General features: G+C 47.4%; 1 protein-coding gene across 1 annotated transcript in view; it reads left to right on the forward strand.

The window, feature by feature from the left end:
- The window catches only part of LTN1 (listerin E3 ubiquitin protein ligase 1), a 406,396-nt gene that overhangs the window by 315,957 nt on the left and 66,114 nt on the right, over window positions 1-24,325 (forward strand). The window contains exons 24-25 of the mRNA XM_086934025.1: window positions 5,159-5,233; window positions 6,363-6,549. Coding sequence (XP_086790151.1) covers window positions 5,159-5,233; window positions 6,363-6,549 — 262 coding nt within the window. The remainder of the gene's footprint in view (window positions 1-5,158; window positions 5,234-6,362; window positions 6,550-24,325) is intronic.

The raw sequence follows: 24,325 nt of genomic DNA on the forward strand, positions 1-24,325 counted from the left end.
GACGCAGCTGTGGTCCGTCCATTGAAGCTCTGTAGCGTGGCTGAAGTCGATGTCTGTGCTGGAGGAGAAGACTGCGTCGAGTGTGTGTCCGGCGAGGTGCGTGGGTGTGGACACCAGCTGCTTGAGTCCAAGATTGGCGAGGTTGTCGAGCAGGGTGCTGGTGTTGAGGGTCCCCCCCAGGGACCCTCAGGACTCAAGGGGACTTAATCACCTAATTTACAACGCATCAGGAGGTGCGTTTGTACAGTGATGCAGGGAGGGGGCGTGGTCTGATGTGACAAGTGTGCAAACGCGCCCTGTGGCACATTTGAAGTTGGGCGATTAAGTCCCCTTGAATCCTGAGGGTCCCTGGGGGCCAACTAGCCCTCCAGGTACCTCCAGTAAGCGCCAAAGAGCTGCGTTGCAGAGAGGTTTTCAGAGGCCATTCCCCTTTTTACACCACTATGCAACGCCGATCTGTGGCGCTAACTGGAGGTACCTGGTGGGCTAGTTGGACTCCAGGGACCATCAGGACTCAAGGGGAACTAATCCCCCAACTTAAAAGGCGGGAGGGGGCGCGTTTGCACAGTGGTGAACGGAGGGGGCGGGCCTGATGTGACATGTGTGTACTTATGCAATCAGTCAGTCAAAACCCAAGCACTTATAAATTCACCATGCACTCTCCTTGCAGTTATCTAATCATCTACTCAGTACCCATGTAGTCATGCAATGACCCAGGCACTAACTCATGGCAATTACAGAGGAGGTCATGCTAATCACAGGGGTACCCCAACGCATAGTGTTCCCTAGTGTATGTAGGTGTTTTCACTGTATTCTAAGTGTCTTTTAGCATAGCACTGGCTCCGGTCCTGGTCAGTCAGCCAGTTACCACCAGTACCCGTCAGTAAAAAGTTAGGGGCAGAGGAGGACTTTCTGCTCCTCTGTTGGTTCTTTCTGCACATTGCTTGCTTCTTCCTGCACTTTTCTTCGTCTTTCTGGACTTCTGTTGACTCTCTTAGCATTTGGCTTGCTTCTTTCTGCGCTTTTCTTCCTCTTTCTTCACATGTTCTACCTTTGTAGGCATTGTTGGAAATTAGCATTTAAAAAAACCATTGAAATTCACTGAAAAAAACAGTTTTCAGGGACGTTATAGTTAGCTGGACATTTCACTCTTACAAAACCATAGACATTCCGCTGTTATAGTTAGTTGAGCTAACTATAACTTGCGCCCTCGCAATGCAATGCTGATGACGTCACATATTACATCATTCATGACATGGTCAGTAACATCACTGATGGCATCACTGATGACATCATCCACGTGAAAATCTGATGCACCTCCTCATACCTTAATAAAACCTTTGATACACCCACTCTAAAATACAAACTACCATTTTCAAAACAATAGAGACACCAATGCCAGTTACTACTTATGCGCTCACTGAATCATAGGTCTACACACACATCTAGTCATTCACCCATACAGTCACTCATACCTGGAGTGACTCATCAAAACAACACTATTATAGGCACTCCTACACCTATACAAACACACACACCGCTACTCATCCAGAGTTACTCACACATCTAGTCACTCATTCACAGAATCAATCACACTTCTATTTACTGACCTGTACAGTTATACACACACAACCTCACTTATTCATACATATACTAACATATACTTACTCTCTTATACAATCAATGATACAAGTACACACTGATCCATACAGCCACTCTCACAATCACTGCCTCTCACGCATAGTCATTTATATACTCCAATTCTCACGTGCACTGTGTTTTACATATGTAGTTGCTTGGACATGTAGCACTGAGATATCTATTCACTCTTCAACTCACCCATACACACACTCACCCACCCGTACAGCTGTTTCCAAATGCACTCTTGAACCCATACACCCAGTGAATGAAGCACTCACACATCTATGCACAGACTCACACACCTCCCACTCACTCACCCACCCACTCACCCACCCACCCACCCACCCACACACACACACACACACACACACACACACACACACTCAGGCACCCATACAAATACTCATGCAACCAATCAATAACCCATATAGACACTCATGTAGCTACTCACCAACCAATGCAGCAGCTTACACAGCAATAGACAGACTAATACAGACATTCACACAGTTTAGTCACTAACCTATTCATTCAGTAAGACACATTCAATCACCCACTTATGCAGTCAGTCACGCACCTACTAAATCCTCCATCCAGACACTTATACACCCACTCATTCTTCAATACAACTTGGCCAATATATATATATAAAACATATTTAAACTTTACAGAAACATACAGTCACTGGATGATGTCATCAGCGATGTCACTGACCATGCCATGAATGATGTAATATGTGACGTCATCAGCAGTGCATTGCGAGGGCGCAAGTTATAGATAGCTCAACTAACTATAACTGTAGAATTTCTCAGGTTTTGTATGAGGGAAATAAGGTGTTGTATGAGGGAAATGTCCAACTAACTATAACGTCCCTGAAACCTATGTTTTTTTCAGTGAATTTCAAAGGTTTTTTGAATACTAATTTATAATTATAACGTCCCTGAAACCTATGTTTTTTTCAGTGAATTTCAAAGGTTTTTTGAATACTAATTTATAATTATAACTTCCCTGAAACCTATGTTTTTTTTCCGTGAAAAAAAAAAAATATATATATATATATATATATATATCCAACCACATCCAGGACCCAATATTGGACTGGCCACTCGGAAGCTGTTTGTCAGACATCATCTTTATTGCAGCATGCTGGTGAAGCTGGGAACAGAAAGACACTCTCAGTCTAGTATCAGTGCCAAACGCGTTTCGAGAGTCAAAGGCTCTCTTCATCAGTGGCTTGGTAAGTTTAAAATGAAGCAGCAGCATGACTTGGCCCTTTGAGAGAATTTTTCAACCTGGCTGTTACGAACATTGGTTACAGCACCTCACAGGCGGAAGGGGAGCGAACGCTATCCAGGCGTGCGTTCGTTCCCGCACCTTGTTGCAACAACAAAGCAGGGTGAGTCGAGGTCAGAATGTATCACTGTCACCTGACTGGGATGTATATATGGACAATGTTTATGAAGGGCGCATCCACTTGGATTAAATAACTTTGAAACTACAGCACCCAGAAGGCCGTGTAAGGCCGCGCCCAAAGGAGGGCAGGTGCTAACTATTTGAAAATGTATCATGCTGCTGCTTCATTTTAAACTTACCAAGCCACTGATGAAGAGAGCCTTTGACTCTCGAAACGCGTTTGGCACTGATACTAGACTGAGAGTGTCTTTCTGTTCCCAGCTTCACCAGCATGCTGCAATAAAGATGATGTCTGACAAACAGCTTCAGAGTGGCCAGTCCAATATTGGGTCCTGGATGTGGTTGGATATATATATATATATATATATATCCATACTAATATAATAAAGAGAGAGCCCAATCCTTTGAGGCGGGTAATCTCAGGAACCACAGCACCAATCACAACACCCAATACAGCTTCGGAAAGGGCAGTTGCAGCAGAAGGACATAGGCTATGCAGACGCCCACCATATACAGTTAAAAGGTAAAAGAACCGTGCCAGCAAAGTAGTCCCTTGTGGGCGTGTCTGTGTTGTGCTGTGGGCGTGTGCTGGGGGCGTGTGGTACGTTCCGCCCTTCATGCCATGCCTCATATCGTGTGCTAATCCCACCCTCTTCCCTTTAAATACCCCAACACCTCATAATCATAACCCACCCTGACTCCTTAAAATACCCCAACACCCTTAAACACTAACCCATCTTAACGCTATAAATATACCCTGTACCCCAAAACCCAAACCTATCCCTAAACCCTAAAAATACCCCTGTACCCCAAAACCCAAACCTAGTCCTAAACCCTATAAATACCCCTGTACCACAAAACCCAAACCTAACCCTGAACCCTAAAAATACCCCTGTACCACAAAACCCAAACCTAGCCCTGAACCCTAAAAATACCACTGTACCCCAAAACCCAAACCTAGCCCTGAACCCTTAAAATACCCATGTACCCCAAAACCCAAACCTACCCCTGAACCCTAAAAATACCCCTGTACCCCAACACCCAAACCTAGTCCTGAACCCTAAATACATCCCTGCACCCCTAAACCCATACCTATCCCTAAACCCTAAAACTACCCCTGTACCTTATAACCCAAAACTATATCTGAACCCTTAAAATACCCAAACACCCCAAAACATATACCTCAGTACCCCCAAAACATATACCCCTATACCCATACTTACCATATCCAAACATTTAAAAAAACATGCTTTTACCATTCATGCTTTTACAACGAATTTCGTTGTAAATGTATGCGTGGCAAAGTCATGGTACTTTCGTAATGAAAGTATGCGGAGTGATGGTATGCGGAAAGAAAGTTGCAGAATAATTCGTGTTTACCCTCCCCCGGTAAGTACATTGGTGGCACGGCGGCCTACATCTCCAGCAACATACTCATATTTTTTCACCACCCATTTGAAAAATGCACAGGTCTCTCTCATTAAGCACCGACATGCACTTTTAGACACACCTCCCGCCACAAGTTCTAGAATTGCGAACTGTAGAACTGGGGAGCTACGTTCGAATCTCGGCATCAGCTCAACATCCTGTGATTCCAGGCAAATCACTTTGTCTCTCCGTGCCTACCACAAATAAATGTGTTCTTCTGTAATGTAAATTGTGCTCATGCCATGTTGTCGAGTTCGTGCTATATAATATTGCAAGGAAAAATAAAGTAGGGAAACTCAAGTTCACACACTACTGAACGCGCACTCTTAAGTGCATCAGCAGTGCGCTGTGAATCGGAGCGTTTCGCAGGCCTGTCACAGATAAGAAATGCTATCAAAACATAATCCTAAAAAACAAAATACTACTGGCCGGCAGCAATTCATACCTGGACAACGTTGGGATGGGCTGCTAGTATATATATATATATATATATATATATATATATATATATATATATATATATATATATATATATATTACGTATACACACACACTACACACGCACACACAACACACACACACACATGTTTCTGGTTAATATTATGCTTTTATGATTAACGTTTTGACTTGTGATGTGGCCTAAAAATATTTAAAAGTAATACTCTAACTTTTATTACAGAGTAATGCCAGAGTTGCCTCAGTATGATAATGAAGATCTGAAATCATACGGTGATGAAGAAGAGGAACCTAGTCTGTATGTTTTTATGTAGTTATATTCAAGTATACGTTTTTTCTAATGGAATTGAGTTTATGAAATCATTTCCGATATGGTCCAGATTGTAGGCTTAATATACACTCATCACTTTAAGGACAACAATAAGATTTGCATTTCTAGAAGGAATGGTTCTAGGGCTTCTATTCCCTCTGGGTACCCTTTTAGAGATCTACACAGGTTGAAAGTGATGCAAAGTAAATAACACCTTTTGGCTGCTTAGTGGAATTTAGTTAATGGTTTATTGACATTCTTACAGTTTGAGGGATGTGTATATCCATTGGTGCATATTTATTTATTATATATTTTTTTATTTACCTCTAGGGTGTCAGCCTCACTTCAAGGTAGCAGAGCGTTGTAGATAGAATAACATATAAATGCAAATACACTACAACAGCCTAACTAGAGAAGAGTGATAGATCAATGTAAAACATGATTTGATCAGTGGTTGATCACTATGTTAGTAGGTGTTCTTTTATAAAGTAGCCTTCTAACCTTTTAACAAAAAGATCATGAAAGAAGGAGTGTGTCTAATATCTTCTGGCAAAGAGATCTAAAGCTTTGGTGTTTGACTTGGTTGGTTATTTCCACTATTTCCAAAATCAAAATTTCTAGCATATCAAAAAGTTTTATAGTTATTTAATAAATATTTTTGCCAATTTCACTGTACAACCAAATAATTTACAGTGTGTCTTAATTGCTCTCATTTAGTCCCGAAAAGTAAGAGGCATAGAATGAAATACCTTTTATTTACCCTTTGTTTAGTAAGAGAGAAAATAATTTGTGGTTGCTTGTGAATGCCTTCTAGATGCTGCCATTAGAATATATTAGACTTGTGTTATGTTTTACTAATAGCATTTATGCTCTGCTCCCACCGACATCCTCACATATATTGTTAACGTAGAGGATGCTGGGAAGCGCACCTTCTCTATTAACAGCTTGCCAGTGGGCTTCTAGTGATATGGGAAAAAGCTGTGATTAACATTTTGCATTGTAGTTCTTCTTAAATTGGCAGATCAGATGTACACTCTGATAGTTCTACGAAAATGTTAAACTAGTGTTGCCACTTATTTGTTCTACTACATTTAATCTTCTTGCATATATATTTTAGCTCTCCACCAGCATCCCTCATGTCTGTCCTTGCCACCCTTGAAGATTTAATGGATAAAATTCTAGAAGACATTCCAGTTGGAGAATTTGTACTAGTACAGCCGTCAACTGAAGAGTTCTGTTATGTTTTAGGATATCTTCTTGCATGGAAGTTACTATTAACATTCTTCAAAGCTGCTTCTCCCCAAGTACGTATCGAAACTTTTTTAAATGCTCCATCGGTATATTTTATGTTTGTTTGTGGATTTTACCCTTTAGCAATTTTTGTAATAAAAGGGCATGTGAGTCTATATTATTTACTACATGTATCATCATACTCTTTGAGACTTGAAGTCTGTTGCAAAACTGTGCAGGTCAACAACTTAATCCAGCTCCAGAACTAATAGAGATACATTGGTGCAGAATTTCGTAGTCCATTTAATAAACTTTGAGGCTCTTGAAAAGATCAGCAAAGTTCCCATAAGATGATCATAAATCCAAAAATTACATTTTATCTTTACATACAAAAGTCACTCTTAACACAGTAACTCCTGACGAACTACACATGTTTAGTTATTAGCTTATGAGAGATTTCTTTTTCTTTAGTCCATACTTGCTGAAACATGCCAATGCTAAATTGACAGTTATTAGTACTGGGCACCACCTTTTTTTAACTGCTTAAAAAAAAAGTTTAATCATGTAATACAAAGAAGCTCCTAAAATGACATAGGTACTGTCAGTAACACAATAACATCCATCTTGCCGCTGTGCCAATGTGTTGAGGTTACAATGCTTACTGCCATGAGTTCCAGTCAACTTCATATTGTTACCTCAAGGGTAGATCCGCTACTCCCCGTAATGGGGCCTCATAAGTCTCACCCGTGGTCCCTTGTTGGTCGCATTCCCAGTGGTGCACATAGTGTCTCAACCTCCAGTAGTGGGCCCTTGTGCAGGACCCTATTCAACTCTAACACCAGTCACTGGGCTCTCCGCATAGCTGTGGCAGTATTCTCCGCAGCCTAGGCATTGTCACACTATGATGGACACCTTTTACGAGCCTCATCACTGGGCTGTGCCTGTCCAGCCAGTGCCTCAGCTGTCGTTGCCTTCCCCTCCGCTTCAGCCCCTTCATGCCCATACTCTGCCACTCTTGACAGTCATCTTCCAGTCGCTGGTCCATACAAACTTCTCTCATACGTCTCAGTTGTGCCCATGCCCAATTCACTATGTGCCTAGTCCATGCCAGGATTGTGGGTCCAGTAGGAGATAGCCATCGGATGGCTACTCTTCGCTTATCCAGCAAGAGTCCCAGTTGGGCAAACCTGTAACGAACCCTGCCTTCCTTAAACCATGTAAAAAGGCCCAATAGACAGTATTTAGCTGTGATTTTAAGTAGTTCCCCCTGCCCATAGTGAGTTAAACTGCCACAGCTCCATATCATGTGGATGTACCTCACTCCACCTCCCCATTATCTCAGGCACTCGTCCATGCTAGGGGGGTATATTTTACTAAGTCTTGTAGGAACCGGGGGGCGTGGCCGAACGAGCAGCGAAATGGCCGCCTAACTAGCGAGCTCCGCCGGCTGCTTTATAAATCCTGCAAAAATCCTAGCTGTTTCGGGTAACACATGCCCAATTTCGGTTTATACTGGCTTCGCAAGGTCTGGGGCACAATCGACCTAAATTTTGGAGTCCTGGCACAAATGATACTGCATCCGCAAGCTCCGGCTGCCTGGACCGAGACAGGATCGCGTTGGGGTCCGGAGGCACCGGAGGACAAGCCCAGGTTTCTGGCATAAATCGAGGCCGGGGATGCACAGGCCTGGCCGCTCGTGAGGCGAGAAGACGGGAAACAGCACAGAGCCCACACGTACGGAGGTGAGGTAAGGACACTGCCTCTGCTGAAGGCTACTTCCGTGCAAATATCCTTAATGTGGTATTACGTATCCCTTTCTTGACTTAACGGCCTGCCTGGACGAATCGGAAGTGTGGCGGGCCGCCATCTTGGATGGGCTGACTCGCCGCGAAAACTAACGCGAGTGCGGCTGGACTGAAAATATTGAACTTTGGGCACATATGGCGCGGGCAGGAAGGACCTAATACCGTGCAGGAGGGATAGTGGCTGTGCGCGGTGAACCCACGTTATAAGATACCACTGCTGCCTGCCTTGTGCGCATGGACGCTGGGGGTCATGTGCGCTACGCCTGATTGGGTTGACACGGCGGCTGAGTATTAGCGCTGCAGACGGCGACCGCTTCTGCCCTGGCACAGCGGGGGTGACTCCTGACTTCTACATGCAGATCTGATTTCATGAATCTTAGGGGCGCTGGCCTCTACAGTACAACACGTGCACCCAGTCGGGCCTATGACCTGATTTTCGGCAAAGCGCGCTGCCGTTGATAAATCTGTTGAGTGCCCATGGCCTTGGTGACGTCCTGCGCACAGTAGCCTTCCTCTTTTGCTGCACGGCCACTACACGACATCGTGGGATTTCCTGTTGCTGTGATACTGTCCTGTATAACTCCCTGATCGGCGACCTCGTGCACACAGAAAAGCACTATCAGAGGGTAAAGAGAAGTGCCTGCCCGGCTTGTGATACCCGCATTGTGCTGTGCCCACTCTACGCTACTAAGGCCAGTATGCTTGCTGCAGGCTCATTAGCTGTGGGGAAAGACTAACCTGATTACCACATCATGGGTAAGGGGGACCCCCGCCAGCCGAAGTTCACGTTTGAACAGGAAAGACAGTCCAAACAAGCAGAACACGACCTCATGGCTGCAGGAGGGTCGTCACAAGAGGCTCCTCCAGAGATAGATGTCGCCGACTCATGCTTGAGGTACGCTCGAGCCTCAAAAGTATAGACACCAAGTTGGATGCCATGACGGTCCAATTAGATAATGTACGATCCCAGGTTGCCACGCACGAAACACGGCTAGACAGCCTTGAAAATCGACACACGGAGTGCAGTGAGTTCCAGCAGGAGACCAAAACGCACATTACCAACATGGAAAATAACGTTGAGGCGTTGTGCGCCAAAGTAGACGATTTGGAAGCGCGCTCTCGGAGATGTAATATTCGGGTCACAGGGATTCCGTAGACCACAGTGATGGGGAAAATGGAAATCTTCATTACGGAACTACTACATGACATTTTTGACCCGAGCCTCTCTCCGGTGTTCACCGTGGAGCGGGCGCACAGAACACTGGGGAAGAAACCACCTGTTGGGGCCACGCCGAGACCTATTCTAGTGAAACTACAAACTACCAGGACAGAGACTTAATATTGCGTTTGGCAAGGGAGAAAGGGAAGATAACGCACAAAGGGAACAACATTTCTTTCTATCCAGATTCCACTCCACTGGTGCAAGCTGCCCGCGAAGAGTTTTTGCCAGCCAAGAGACTACTGCTCCAGGCTGAAATCCCACACTCCCTCATGTACCCGGCAAAACTAAGGGTCGTGCACGAAGGCACAACACACCACTTCCTCGATGCCAGATCTGCTCTCAAATTTGCGAAACATGTGAGTGGGCCCAGGTCCAAGAGAAAGGCTCAAACTGAGGTTGAGGGGGGTAATCCAATGAGTGACAATGATTGAAGTCTAATTGCCCTAATATGCTGTTACCTCTGGGTAAGGTTCACCCCTCGCTAGTACTGCTAAAGTGGACCTACTAAGCATGTTGATTTGCTCTTATTGATGTGCAGAGTGTTGAAAATGCTGTCCGGATTTTGAGTTGTGAACTGATTCTATATCTGACTCCTATTGCGTGATATTTCAATTGTCTTTTGACCTTGCTGCCTGGAGGTATATTCGATCTTCAGACTAGATAAACAGCTTACAATAGTGCAGCCACCCTGTGAAAACAGGGGTGTACGCTCGAGATGCCGCGCCTCAGAGGGGTGTCTCCCGCAAATCAAAAGTTCTACTGTTCTAATGCCTTTGGCGTGTTAGGGGGGGTTTTGATACAACCTAATTGGGGGGTTGGTGTGGGAGGAGGGTGGTCTGGGAAACGGAGATGTTTGGCGAGTCGTCAGTGCTACATGGATGAGTTTATTCGTTTTGATGTAGTGTTCTAATATGGGTCAATCAGAAGGTACATTCACTACTTAGGACGGAGTCAATGGGTCTGACAAAGGTTCTAACCTGGAACATAAGGGGCTTGAATGATGGCAGAAAGTCTAGATTGATGCACAGCTATCTTCTTAGGCACAACATTGACATCTGTTTCTTACAAGAAACACACATGAACTCCATGGCCCTACCCAGGCTCAAACATTCAAGATGGGGGTCCACATACTCAGCTATATTTTCCAATTATGCCAGGGGAGTAGCTATACTTGTGCGTAGAGGTATTGACTGGAAAGAACACACGGTGACAAGTGACAAAGATGGCAGATATGTAGTGGTGCATGGAACCCTGCTTGGCAAAAATGTGATATTGGCGGCTGTCTATGGGCCGAAAGTAGACGACCCCGAGTTCTTCAGGGAGGTGTGGGCGCAGATAACTATTCTAGACTGCCCAACGGTTATCTGGGGAGATGACTTCAACGTGGTCATAGATGATTCATTAGATAGAAAGGGCACATCCAGGCAATTGCATCCACACGCCAGCCAGGGATTGAGAGACATAATCAATGAAGGCTCTTTAATAGATATATGGAGGTCCCGAAATGCATGTACTAGATTAGGAACATGTATTTCCGCACACCACTCTGCCTGGTCTAGATTGGACTTTTGGCTGGTATCTCAAGATGTGGCCACTTGGACTGTTGATGTTGGAATTTTGGCCCGCTCCCTCTCTGATCATGCTCCCTGTCTTCTAGAATTAGAAATTCCTGGGGCTCCCACAAGGGCTTTCACCTGGCGCCTCCCACCACATGCGCTTCAAGATGCAGCCTTCACTGAAGAGATAAGACAAGACATAAAAGATTATTTTGCTAACAATGAAGGTTCTGTCACCACTGAAGCAGTTCTATGGGACGCCTTTAAAGTGGACATAAGAGGTCAATGCATAGCACGCAAGGCGGGGGTTTTGAGGGCCATCAGAAACACCATAGCTGGGATAGAGAGGGAGCTTAAAACACTTGAACAATCTTTCTGCGCTGACCCTACACCAGACACAGCCTCACAAATTAAAACTAAACTACTGGACTTCGCTGAGGAGGCCTAGCGCAAGCTGAAATTCTGAGGCACGAAGATATGGTGAAGGTGACAGACCCAGTCAAACCCTAGCTAGAATGATCAACTTCTCCGCACCACCCACACACGTGCACACCATTTTTGACACCGCAGGGGTCATGACGACGGGGCAAAGTGAGATATTACAGGCGTTCACTACATACTATTCCACCTTGTATAAGTCCACACATGCTGCACCACAGGACGCTCTTGCGTCATATCTGGATTCCATAGCGCTTGTATGGTTCAACAGCGTACATAGGCAGTAAATGGACCACCCTGTGACAGTCCAGGAGATCGCCAGAACTATCAAAGCCCTCCCGCTGAATAAAGCTCCAGGGCCATATGGTCTTACGGCGGCATTCTATAAAACGTATGTGGATGAGCTTGCCCCGCGGCTACATGAGGTGTTTGCTGAGGCTCTAGAGGTGGGAACGCTGCCTGAATCTATGAGGGAAGCCCTTGTCATAACATTGCTGAAACCCGATAAAGACGGCCAATACCTGGATTCGTACAGACCCTTGTCACTGATTTCTTTTTTTTTTTTTTTAAAACCTTTATTTGTAAGACGCACAGTACACAGCGTCTGCCTACAACCCATCAGGGCCGGCCGCTATGACATATGACAAAAGGATAAAAGAAAAATAAGGAGACAGTACGCCGTTGAAGCAATCAATGAGTGTGCGTTATCATACTGAACATAGAACCATAGCAAAAGGATAAGAAAGGTTTAATTTTATAATTTTGTCGAGTGCGATTTTACGAGACAAGGAAGAGAGTTAAAGCTAATCACTGAACAGGAGAGCAATCATAAGTCACGAAGCGCATGGAGGGAAGCATAGAGGAGGAAGGCATATGTCAGAGACGCATTTTCCCACCATCGAGGCACTAGGACCAGCAGCTATGTCACACAAAGATACGATATAGTAAACTCCCCACTAACATCAGACCCCGACCCCAAATTAGGCGAAAAGGTGTTTAGGAAAAAGGAAAAGAAAAAGAAGAAAGAGAAAGAGGGCCATAGAGACAAAGAAGAAACATAAAACACATCCCATCCCCCCACCCTGCATACCAGCGGAAGGCCACGGCCCACCCCCCCCCCCATTAGGCATGCCTGTCGCCCCAAGAAGACCCCCAAGCGGGAAAGAGCGGAGGAGGGCCATAGCTCCAGCCCCATACTCACCCCCAATCCCCCAACCCCCAAAAAGCGGAAGTCCACTAAGAGGGAGCGTAGGCAACATTGTAAGATCATCCCAGTCATTGTAAAGTCTCCAATTCGATCAACATTCCGCTTCGGCACCAAGAACACTCAGGAGATATCGAAGCAGCGGTCAGCCCTGACCGGACCGGACAAAAGTCAACACGCCACCCAGTCCGTGCGCAGTGAGAGGCGGTGCACCAAAAGTATCAGTTGAGGCCACACAAATCCCCCGCAAAAGCCACATTGATAGCAGAGGGAAAGCTCTCCAAGGCATCAGGATAGTCAGTGGTAGGGCGTGGCGCCCATGGTCGGGAAACAAAGGAGCCGGTAGTAGATCGATGAGGGTCGTGGGCACCTCATTCCAGGCATAATGTTCCCCTAACTTCCCATCCGGCGGCACATACATATGAAAGTCAACCATTGCGGTCGTCGGGGATAAGGAGGGCAGACGCTCTTCGCTGGACTCATCCGCAACAGGGTGCGCCACGATAGGAGGAAGAATCCGATGTGCAGGGCGTACAGTCGCCCCCAAATCTTTTAGGGTAGTGTGGAGGTCATTGATGGCCAACAAGACATCTCTCACTGTAAGCGCCATTACATACCAGACAGTTAACCGGGACCTCAGGGCTCAATTCACAAAAGATGGAGCCGCCGCAGTAACGGATAAAATGCAGCAGAGAACGTGTAGGTCGCAGGATATTCCCTGAGGGTAGCAGTTGAGCCCCAGTCAGCCACCGCAGCACGCACTCCCTACCACATTCGGGTTACAGTCTGATCCGGCAATAAATTCTGCCTCGCAGCGTATCGTCCCCAATGTAAGGAACTCCAATAAAAGAACTGTAGCATTTAAATAGTGGGTCCGGCGCTGCAAGCGCACTCGATGTCTGCGGCAGGGAGGTTTCAGTTTCACCTCCGGGGCTCCGGACCATCATGGCCGTTGGAGGCCGTTGTTTATCCACTGCAAGGCGGCCATACTGCAGCCCGAGGTCCCGGCTTATCCGGACTGAGGGCCGAAGGCTTCCGGACGGCGTTTCCAAGCCATCCGGGGCAGTATGCGGACCGGAGTTGGACGGTCGGGCTCCGCTACTATTCCCCCGTACAAAGCCGTGGCTGGGGTGCAGGATCGCGGGCACGAAACCATGGGAGATGAGGGCGAGCGGCGGAGCTGGGCGTCCGCGCGGCCATCTTGGCCGCCGTCCTGGCTCCTCCCTCCCCTTGTCACTGATTAATGTCGACGTGAAAATTTATGCGAAAATAATAGCAGATCGTTTACAACCTTTGCTCCCAATGGTGGCCCTCCCGGACAAATCAGGTTTCATACCTGGCCGTGCAACCACACACAACCTGAGAACTGTGTTCTCTGTATTGCACTATCTGCATCCAGATGTACAAGCTGTAGTGATATTTTTAGATGCCACAAAGGCATTCGACTATCTTGAATGACATATCTCTTTACTATACTGGAGCATATGGGATTCAGCCCGTTGTTCATAAATCAAATTTGCCTGCTTTACACTACTCCCAAGGCTAGGGTGAGAGTAAATGGCATGACATCAGACCCGTTCACAATTTCCAGAGGTACCAGACAGGGGTGCCCCTTGTCCCCTCTAATATTCGCAATCGCCATGGAGCCTTTAGCAGCCAGAATTAGGCAACATCATACCGCCAGATGTATAGGATTCAGCTCCCGAAGCTTGCTGATCTCGCTATACGCTGACGACGTCACTCTGTATGTGCATAACCCAGCTGAAAACCTGAATCCACTATTGAGGGAATTTGTTAAATTCGGGGGGCTGTCAGGTGTTCCTATAAATTGGTCTAAGTCGGTAATGTTTCCACTGACCGATAACACTTCCGAAGTGCACTCTGACTATCCGCTGCGATGGGAAGCTGATGAGGTTAAATACCTAGGAATTTGGATTAGCCAAAATCTCCAAGACCTCTGGACTCTAAATTTTGGAAGGGCGGTGTCCTGGCTTGAAAGTAAGGTGGCAATATGGTCGAAACTCCCTTTATCTCTGGCTGGTAGAATTGCACTTGCGAAAATGATTGTATTGCCCAAATTCCTTTATCTGTTCGCAAACATCCCTATCCCACTGATGCAATGTTTTTTCACTTGTCTACGCTCGCATTTACTGTCCTTGGTGTGGGCTGGGAGTCAGGCTAGACTCTCATGGGCATTGTTAACACTGCCGCTGAGACAGGGGGGCATGGGTGCTCCAGACATGCAATTATACGTGCTGTGTGCACAGGCCCAATATCTGCACTTCTGGGCTTATCCCACGCCTTACCAACCACATGTGGCGGTTGAGCTGGACACAGTGGCTCCGCTGCCCTTAAGTGTTGCCCTATATCGCAAAACTCCCAGGCCAACAAGGGATATTGACCCGAGCTGCAGAGGCGAGCTGCCCTACCCCTGTTATACGCACCTGCGATCCCCCTTAAACAGAACCCCATGCTACCCTGCCTAGAAGAAGGCGGAGGAGATGTATTCATCGCTGGATCTAAGCTGTACACATTTGCGGATTTGTACCCTGAGGGTATGTTCCTGGATCTGCAGATCGCGGAAGAGAGCCAGCCTTTGTCTTTTGGAGACACGTTCACATATCACAAACTCAAATCTGCATGCAAAGCGATGTGGGACCTGTTCCCAGAGGAGCCGCCACACCTAAAAGCACTCCAGAACATATTAGCGAGGGCATCCCGGAAGAAACTGGTATCACGCTTATACAACTCCATGCAGGAGCAATCCCCTATTGTGGTGCCTAAATCTCTGCAATTGTGGAATGAAGAACTTGAGACATCCTTGACTGACGACCAGTGGTCATTCTGTTGTAGACAGCTGTTAGAACTCTCCCCAAACTACAAACTTCGACTTATCCACTTTAAGTTTCTTCACAGGTTCTACCGCACCCCGCTAGCTCTTCACTGCATGGGTATTAGAGAAGATGATAAATGCTGGAGATGTGGGGCGGAAGGAGCTTCCTTTATGCACGTGGCTTGGAACTGTTTGGCTCTGTCTGGGTACTGGTTAGAAATCTTTGTAGCCATAAATCAAATACTGAATAGAGCAGATGGTCCTTCCCCGCTCCTTGGTATCCTAGGGTGGGTGGAAAATACGGAACCCAAAAGTCGGAAATTGCATGCTTTATTGTTGCTATATGCTAAACGTCAAGTGGCTATGAAATGGGGACGTAGAACCCGGCCTAAATTTGCGGACTGGCTGTCGGATGTGACATAAGGCCACACACAGCTGGGTGCATATTGAGATCTGATGCCGACTGCCTCGCGGCCGTGGGATATCTGGGAGCCGTTCTTGCAATGGTCATGGAACAGAGTGGAGTCCCCCCCATCTGAGCCTGATGGCCTGATAACATAGTTCCGGAGTGCTGTGCTGGGATTACCCTTTACTTGTATCTGTGCAATTGTACCACTTTTATAACACAATGGCACTATACTGTGCTGCGATAGGCCTAAGAAAATGATGCTCTCCGCTCAAGCCAAACATTGACAAAAGATGTGATAAACACTCACCTGTGTCTGTATGTAGGGGTAAATGATTTGTCCACCACTTTGTGTATTGACTCCATATGATATGTTTCTTTATCAGAATGTTCCTAACTTTGTACAAGAATGCTGAGATTGTCAGATTGTCTCATGTTTGTACTGATGGTAGCCTGTTTTACTAGTTGTTTACAAAACTCTTATCCTTCCGTAAGGTGCAGCAGCAGAGCCCACAATGCTTGTTTTTTCGTATATACATATGTCGATGTAATATGTACCTGCTGTGTTTTACTATGCAAGTTTCAATAAATACATTATTATAAAAAAGTCTTGTAGGAACCAACTACGCTTGATGTAGGACATAAAAATGAGTCAATTTGATAGAGACTTCTAGCTGCAGATTCCTTACCTTTGAATGTCCCAGGCGTGAGGCTGGATCCATAAACTTTTTCTGAGCAATACCCCTTGTGCACGCCATCGGGTGGCTCCATTTTGCTCCGCGTGACGTCGTCGGTGTCGTTACAGTCGGTTAAGATGTCGCAGTGCCTATATAGGTGCCACCCAGGCGTGCGAACATCAGTTCTTATCTTTCTGCGCTAGTTAAGTGCCGATCCGGTAAGAGCTACCCCTATGTCGCTTTTGACAGGTTTTTTCTCAACGTTTTGTTGACTTTTGTATTTTTTTCATCAGATACGAGGGATGTTTTCGATGAAGACAGGGTTTAAGCCGTGTGGGGCCTGTCTCCGCACAATGACATTCACCGATCCCCACCTCATATGCCTATGGTGTCTTGAGTGCGTCCATGATCCGTAGTCGTGCTCAGACTGTCGGGCCATCGCACCGAAGACCTTGGGGAGCGGGCTTTGAAGCTCCTTGTGGCCCGACAGCCGACACCATCAATCAAGACTCCGCCGAGGTAAGGGTCCCGATCAAGTAGGAGGAAGTCGCGGATCCACTCCCAGGGCCCAAAGTCATCTTCGTCCCACTCGAGGCCGTTGGGACACCTTGGGAAGAGGCACAAGAAGAAGTACAATCGGCTTTGTCTTACCTCAAATGTCGTCCGTCGACAAAGGAGGTAACGAGCACCGTCGCTCTATTCACGGTTCTGCAGAGCAGGAGCCGGGGTCGACTTTGCTCCTCCCCCCATTTCCAGGAGCCTGAGCGACCCCGCTCCTATTAAAGAGTTTTATGAGGCCATGTGCCGCGTATTTGAGCGTACTGACCCCTCTGGTGAGGCTTCAGGCCCTGCAGGGATGGAAGGGGCCCCGTCGGAATTGACAATGTCTGCTCTGGCCAAGGCGCTGGTGGGGCCTCAGGGATTAGATCCCCGATCTGGTTCAGACCCGAAGTCGGTGCCGCCAGTGCCCATCGGCGGCACCAGCCCCATCCTCATCCCGATGTTGTCGCCTGAGCATGTGGATGTGTTAGACTCGAGAGAGGAATGGGAAGGGTCTATGGACCCTCTAGATCACCAGGATGACTCTGCAAAACAGTTGGACTGGTATGGGGAATGTGGGGATGCCAGTGGACTGGACACCACTCCAGATACTGGCATGCTCTCTCCGCCAACTGTGGCTACAGAGTAGGGGGTATCTTATGCCATGATGGTTAAGATCAAGAAAGCAAAAGACACACAGATGATGGATGGAATGCAGAGCAAATCAAACATTCTCCCCAGTCAATAGATCCGGGTTAAATCTATCTTCATTGTACTTACCATGCCACCCCAGTTTAGACCCAGCCATGTGCAAATCAGTCTTCACCCTGTGCCTCATGGGAACAGCCCTGCGTGCACTGCCAAGCCAGGCCCTCCCTGGACCAAAAAACAGAATCCTGGGACCGGTTTTGGAGCAACAACCCTTCTCAGCCGGACTAGCTTGAATCCAGTGACACAGTGAGACCGGGACCCATATCTGGGCATCCCCGGAGCACTTCAGGCAAGAAATCAAAAGACACAGATGATGAACGGAATGCAGACAAAATCATACATTCTGCCCCAGTCAATAGTTGTGGGTTAAATCCATCATTCTTTTGCTCACCATGACACCCCAGTTTATACCCAGCCATATGTCAATCAGTCTTGACCCTGTACCTCATGGGAACAGCCCGTCCCGAACTGCCAAGCCAGGGCCCCCCTGGACAGGAAACAAGCTGGCTGTGGATCCTATGCTCTCCATGCCACTGGAGTCAAGCTAGCCTGGCTGATATGGGGTGATGCCCCAAAACCGATGCCAGAATGCTTGTTTCCAGTCCAGGGACGACCTGGCCTGCCAGTACGGTCTGGACTGTTGCCATGGGTAACAGGGTCAAGACTGATTTGCATATGGCTGGGTTTAAAGTGGAATGGCATGAGGAGCAAAACAACGAAGGATTTAGGCCCATATCTCTGTACTGGGGTGAATGTTTGATATTAATTAACATTCTGTCCTTCAATTGTTCTTTTTGCATGGTGGTTAAGAGGGCAACTGAGCTCCTTGGACTGGGGCTACCCTCAGTGGAGGTCAGGACTAATCTCCTGACCAAAGTGCCTCAGCCTGGGGCTTCCACCTCAGAACCCCTTTTGCCCTTTAATGACACACTTACTTATGTCCTTCTAGGCATGTGGTACAAGCCTAGCACATGGGCTCCTGTAATTAGAACAGTTACCCGCTGCCATCGCCCAGCTGTGGGATACCCAAAGTTCCTCAGCCAACACTCTGCCCCAGAAAGTTTGGTGGTGCAGGCCTCTACATCTCAGGGCGCATTCCATTCCGCTACTCCGGATAGGGAATCCAAGAGGCTGGATTCATTTGAGAAGAAAATGTTTTCTTCTTCCAGCCTGACATTGCGGTTGGTGAATGCTGCCTGCTTAATGGGCCGTGTCTCCCACTCCCTTTGGGAGACGGTGACCAAGTGCTGCCACAAGTCCCGGAAGAGGCCAGGCTGTGGTCTCTCAAGCTGTTAAGGACGGGAAAGATGCAACAAAATTTACCATCAGGTGTGGCCTTAATACAACGTATTCGCTGGACAGATTAATTTCCACAACAGTAGCCTTGAGGCGCCACGCCTGGCTTGGGACAATTGGCTTCTCTGTGATGTCCAGGCAAATCGGATTCAACTCTAGTGAGGTCAAGGACTCTCTCAAGCTATGGCCAGATCCTTGGGCCTCTCTACTACTCTTCGTGGGCAGTTTACCATTTACTCCTATTGTGGCAACGAATGGGGTTTCCAGCCGCTTCAGCCCCATTCTTGCCACCGTCCTGCGCAGGCTTCTCAAGCTGTGCAAGGACGTTGATGCGGTTCATTCCTGCCTAGGAATGGAAGCCACAAGTCGCTGACCATCCTGCCATTGGCAGCCGCAGCCTCCTAGTCTGACTCCTCAAGATTACACTACTCCAGTTGGCGGGAGACTCCATCTCCCCCACTGACGGTCCATAACATCAGACAAGTGGGTTTTGCAGATCATTCAGGAAGGATATTCTCTTCCTTTCCTTTCCTCCTACCATTCTGCTAACTCAGGAACTGCTAATGGAGACTCATTTAAATTTGCTCCAGGAGGAAGTTACAGTTCTCATGGCCAAGAGAGTTATAGAAAGGGTCCGTGTTTCAGAAGTAGGCAGTCGCTGTTGTTCCCGCTACTTTCTGATTCCAAAGAAAAACAAGGGACTACGGCCTATTTTAGATCATTGTTCTGACAATCTCTTCCTCAAAAAGAAGAAATTAAAGATGCTCACTCTCAGGTCGTGGCTGCCCTAGACCAAGGAGAATGGATTATAGCGCTGGACTTGCAGGATGTGTATTTTCGAATCCCCGTTCTGCTGGGCACACAGGCGTTACCTGCGGTTGAAGGTAGGCCGCAAGCACTTTTGGTTGACTGTGCTCCCCTTCGGCCTATCCAGCGCCTCTCAGGTGTGCACCAAGATGATGGCAGTGGTCGCAGCTCATCTGTGCAGGTTAGGGGTGTCAGTCTTCCCCTACCTCGGTGGCTGGCTGTTGAAGGCGTCTTCGCCCCAGGCTGTCGTCTCCCACCTTCAAACTACTGCGAACCTCTTGTATTCGCTGGGTTTATCTAATAAACGTGCCGAAGTCACACCTGACTCCTTCTCAGACACTCCCTTTCATCAGAGCTGTTCTGGACACAATGCAGTTTTCGGTCTACCCTCCCGAGCAGCAAGTCCAGACCTCCTGCATCCTGTTAGAAAAGCATGCCTGGTGGCGTATGGGGCTCAGTAGTGGGACTTGAAGTTCCAGTGGGCACAGCATCAGGGAAATCACACTGATGTGGTTCATACCTCTGAAGAGACTGCGAAAGATCTGCAGTGGTGGTTGATGAACGGCAATTTGGTCAATGGCAGACACCTCTTCCTTCCCCAACTAGATCCTACAGTTGTGGCAGGTGCATCACTTCTGGGTTTGTGCAGCCATCTGGGAGAGGTGGAGATCGGGGGACACTAGTCTCCGGCGGAGTCTGGGTTACACATAAATTTGTTGGAGCTTCGAGCAATTCGGTTGGCATTGAAGGCATTTCTTCCGTCTGTCAAGGGGAAGTTAGTGCAGGTGTTCACGGACAACACCAGCACCATGTGGTAATGCAACAAGAAGGGCGGGGTGGGGTTGTGAACCCTTTGTCGAGAGGCCTTGCTTCTCTGGACATGGCTGGAAGAGCAGGGCATACAGTGGTGGTACAACACATGGCAGGTTCTCTGAATGCCAGGGCAGACAAACTCAGCAGTCAATGCCTATTGGATCATGAATGGCGTCTCCATTCGGAGGTGGGGCAAGGTCTCTTTCAGCAGTGGGGAGAACCTTGGGTGGATTTGTTCCCCTCCGAAAAGAACGCACAGTGTCAGCACGTCATTTTCCATGGTGGCTATCGCTCGGCGACGCTTTTCATCGTGAGTGGAGCTCAGTCCTGCGATATGTCTTTCCATCTATACCACTCCTGCCCAGGGTTCTGAAGATGATCAGGAGCGACCTGAACCAAGTCATTCTTGTGGCTCTGGACTGGGCGAGGAGAGTTCGGTATCCAGAGCTTCTGAAGATGATCATAGATCCTCCAATCAGGCTGCCCCTTTGAGATCATTTTCTGTCGCAGCAGCAAGGGAAGGTCTTCCACCTGAACCTGTCAACTCTGCGCCTCCATACGTGGAGATTGAGCGGCGACAGTTGATGGCTTTCGACCTTTCTCCCGAAGTATGCAACTTTATTTTGGCGCCAGGCGGGACTACACTAAGACGGTATATGCCTGCCGTTTGCAGAAATTTGTATTATACTGTACAGATAGGTCTGTTGACCCTCTTTCTGCTTCTCTTTCTACTGTTCTTTTGTTCATTCTGAACCATGCCCAACAGGGCTCTGCTTTGGGAACACCCAAGCGTTACCTTTCTGCTCTTTCTCCTTTTTCTGCTTTTTTGCGGCTGCCAGACCAGCCCTCTCTCTTTAAGTCTCCTATTGTAAATAGATTCCTAAAAGTGCTGACTCACTTGGTTCCACCCACACCCTTTGTTATGCCACAGTGGGACCTTATCTTGATTCTCACCTACCTGATGTATGCTCCCTTTGAGCCTTTACACAATTGTTCCCTCTGTCTGTCGACCATCAAATCAGCCTTCTTAGTTCCGAATACATCTGCCGAAGGGTGAGTGAGTTGCCGGCATAATCTTGCTTTCCTCCCTATCTAATGTATTTTCCAGACAAAGTGGGGCTTCGCACCCGGGATTCCTTTTTGCTAAAAGTTGTGACCCCATTTCATCTGGGTCAATCCATCACTTGCCCACCTTCTTTGCTCCCCTGCATCCAGGAAGAGGAGCATGTCCACTGACTGGACCCAAAAAGAGCGTTGTTGTTCTACCTTGACCGCAAAAAGGAGTTCCGAGTGGACAACTAACTCTTTGTGGGGTACATGGGAGCTAAGAAGGGAAGGGCAGTGCAGGAAAGGACCATCTCTCGCTGGGTCGTTCTCTGCATTAAGATCTGCTATGCCCAGGCAAAGAAGCAGCCCCCTGAGGGATTAAGGGCCCATTCCACCAGGGGAAAGTCAGCGACTATTGCCGTGGCTCGGGGTGTACCAGTCCTAGACATCTTCCAGGCAGCAACGTGGGCATCATTGCATAGGTTTGCCAAACATTACTGCCTGGACAATCAAGTCTGCAGAGATGAGCATTTTTCCAGTACAGTCCTGCAGGACTTTCTAGTTTGAGGTATTGGTCCGCAACACCCCACCTGGATGGTATGGCTTGGGTATCTAATTCAAAGGTAAGGAATCTGCAGCTAGAAGTTTCTATCAGATGAACAAGTTACTTACCTTTGGTAACGCAGCTGCTGATTCCTGACAGCACTACCCATGCCTCCCCGCTGTGGGGACTGATATTGTAGAGCAAGGGTTACTTTCTGCCTACATGCTTCTGGCATGGATAAAAAGTACTGTCGTCCGCGCGCCTGGGTGGTGCCTATACAAGTACCGTAACGTCCTAACCTATGCTAACGACGCCGATGACATCACACGGAGCTGAGTGGAGCCACTAGATGGCGCACGCAAGGGGTATTGCTCAGCAAGTGTTTCCGGATCCAGCGTGATGCCAGGGAAATTTAAAGGTAAGAAATCTGCAGCTAGAGCCAGATAATGCATTACCGAAGGTAAGTAACTTGTTCATCTGATAAAAACTTCATTTGACTTGAACATTACTGGACAATTCCTTCACCAGGGTGCAGGCCTTATTCCACTCTGCAGCCGGGATAGGTTTTTGTATTTCCGCCTCCTAGCCATTGCAAGCACTGTAGGCAGCCTGTGACTAGTCATCTTTTATGGCCCGATAGATATGGGACACTAGTCTCCTGAAGGATCAAACTCCAATATTACACCCAGCATGGAGGCCTCTCTTGGCGTGCCTGGAAAGTCAGGCCAGTCTTTTCGCTACCCTGGCCGGGTCCACAAATTGTAAGAGCTGTCCCAGTCCCACCCCAAACAACTCCTGCACTTCTTCAAAGGTAAGACAGTTACCTGCCTGGTGTAGGTCACCCAGCAACTCACATCCCAGCCTCTCTACCCAGCCAATGATAATGCATGACTAAGGTCAGCAAACGGAGGTATCCACAATATCGAGAGCTTTCTGGAAAACTACGCTGTTTGGAACACCTTCTTTTTGGCACTCCCCCACTCCCGGGTGACATGTTGAAGTATGAATGGGCAGGTTTTATTTTGCTGTGATCCCTCCATCAATATAGACGGCAGGTGTGCCATTTCTGGGGCCCCGGCCAAGGGACGTTTCTCCCTGTTATCTCCATGTACGCACTATCTGGCCCCATGTTGCAGCTGTGATGTCAGGTAGTAAAGCTCAAGGTCCGGAAGACCCAGCCCTGCTTGTGTAGGTTTTAGCTTAAGTATTTGGAGGCTCACCCTGCTGTGCTTACCCGCCCAGACCAGTGCCACCAAGAGGCTATGAACCAAGAGGCTATGAAGTCCTCTGAAGGTGCTTGGGCATCACTTTGAAATGTATGATAATCTTTTTTTGTTTGGCCAGTGGGTGCCTCCTTACAGTTTGCATGAATTGCGACGTTGCAGGAACATTTTCCTTCCTGCAAGAAGTGGCCCAAAGACTGATATTTCTTAAAGACATGCATGAACCTGCTTCCTGCCTTGTACCACCTGTGCTCTCTCCCCATCCTCTTTTTTAGGCTTTATTTTAGGCTTATATACTTTTGCCAGACATACCCATAATGTAATACATCATCAATGTTTCGACAGTTGTAGCTAGTAGACATTTATCACCAGCAAGCATTGTTTTGTGCAACTGATTTTAATTTTATTTATTCGTATTGCGCATAAACCTTTCCCTGAGCTGTAGTAATTCAACGTTGTCATGTTTTGAGAGACCAAACTCCTGGGCATGAGCATTTATTGACTCACATTTCACCTGGTGAAGTTCTCGAAACCAGTTACAAACAGCTCCAGTGCACAGTCGATTTCTCACAAAGTGTATAGCTGACACCATGGTACGATGTTATTGCTTTTTGCAGATTGCAAGCAGTGTCAGATTAGTGAAATATTGCCACTTTTGGTCTTATGCGCATGCTCATTTTCTATACTGTTAAGACAAAATCGTGGAGTTTCTCTGCTAGCCCATTTCC

Source organism: Lissotriton vulgaris, chromosome 8 (assembly GCF_964263255.1).
Source record: "Lissotriton vulgaris chromosome 8, aLisVul1.2, whole genome shotgun sequence".
In the NCBI taxonomy this organism is placed as follows: Eukaryota; Metazoa; Chordata; class Amphibia; order Caudata; family Salamandridae; genus Lissotriton; species Lissotriton vulgaris.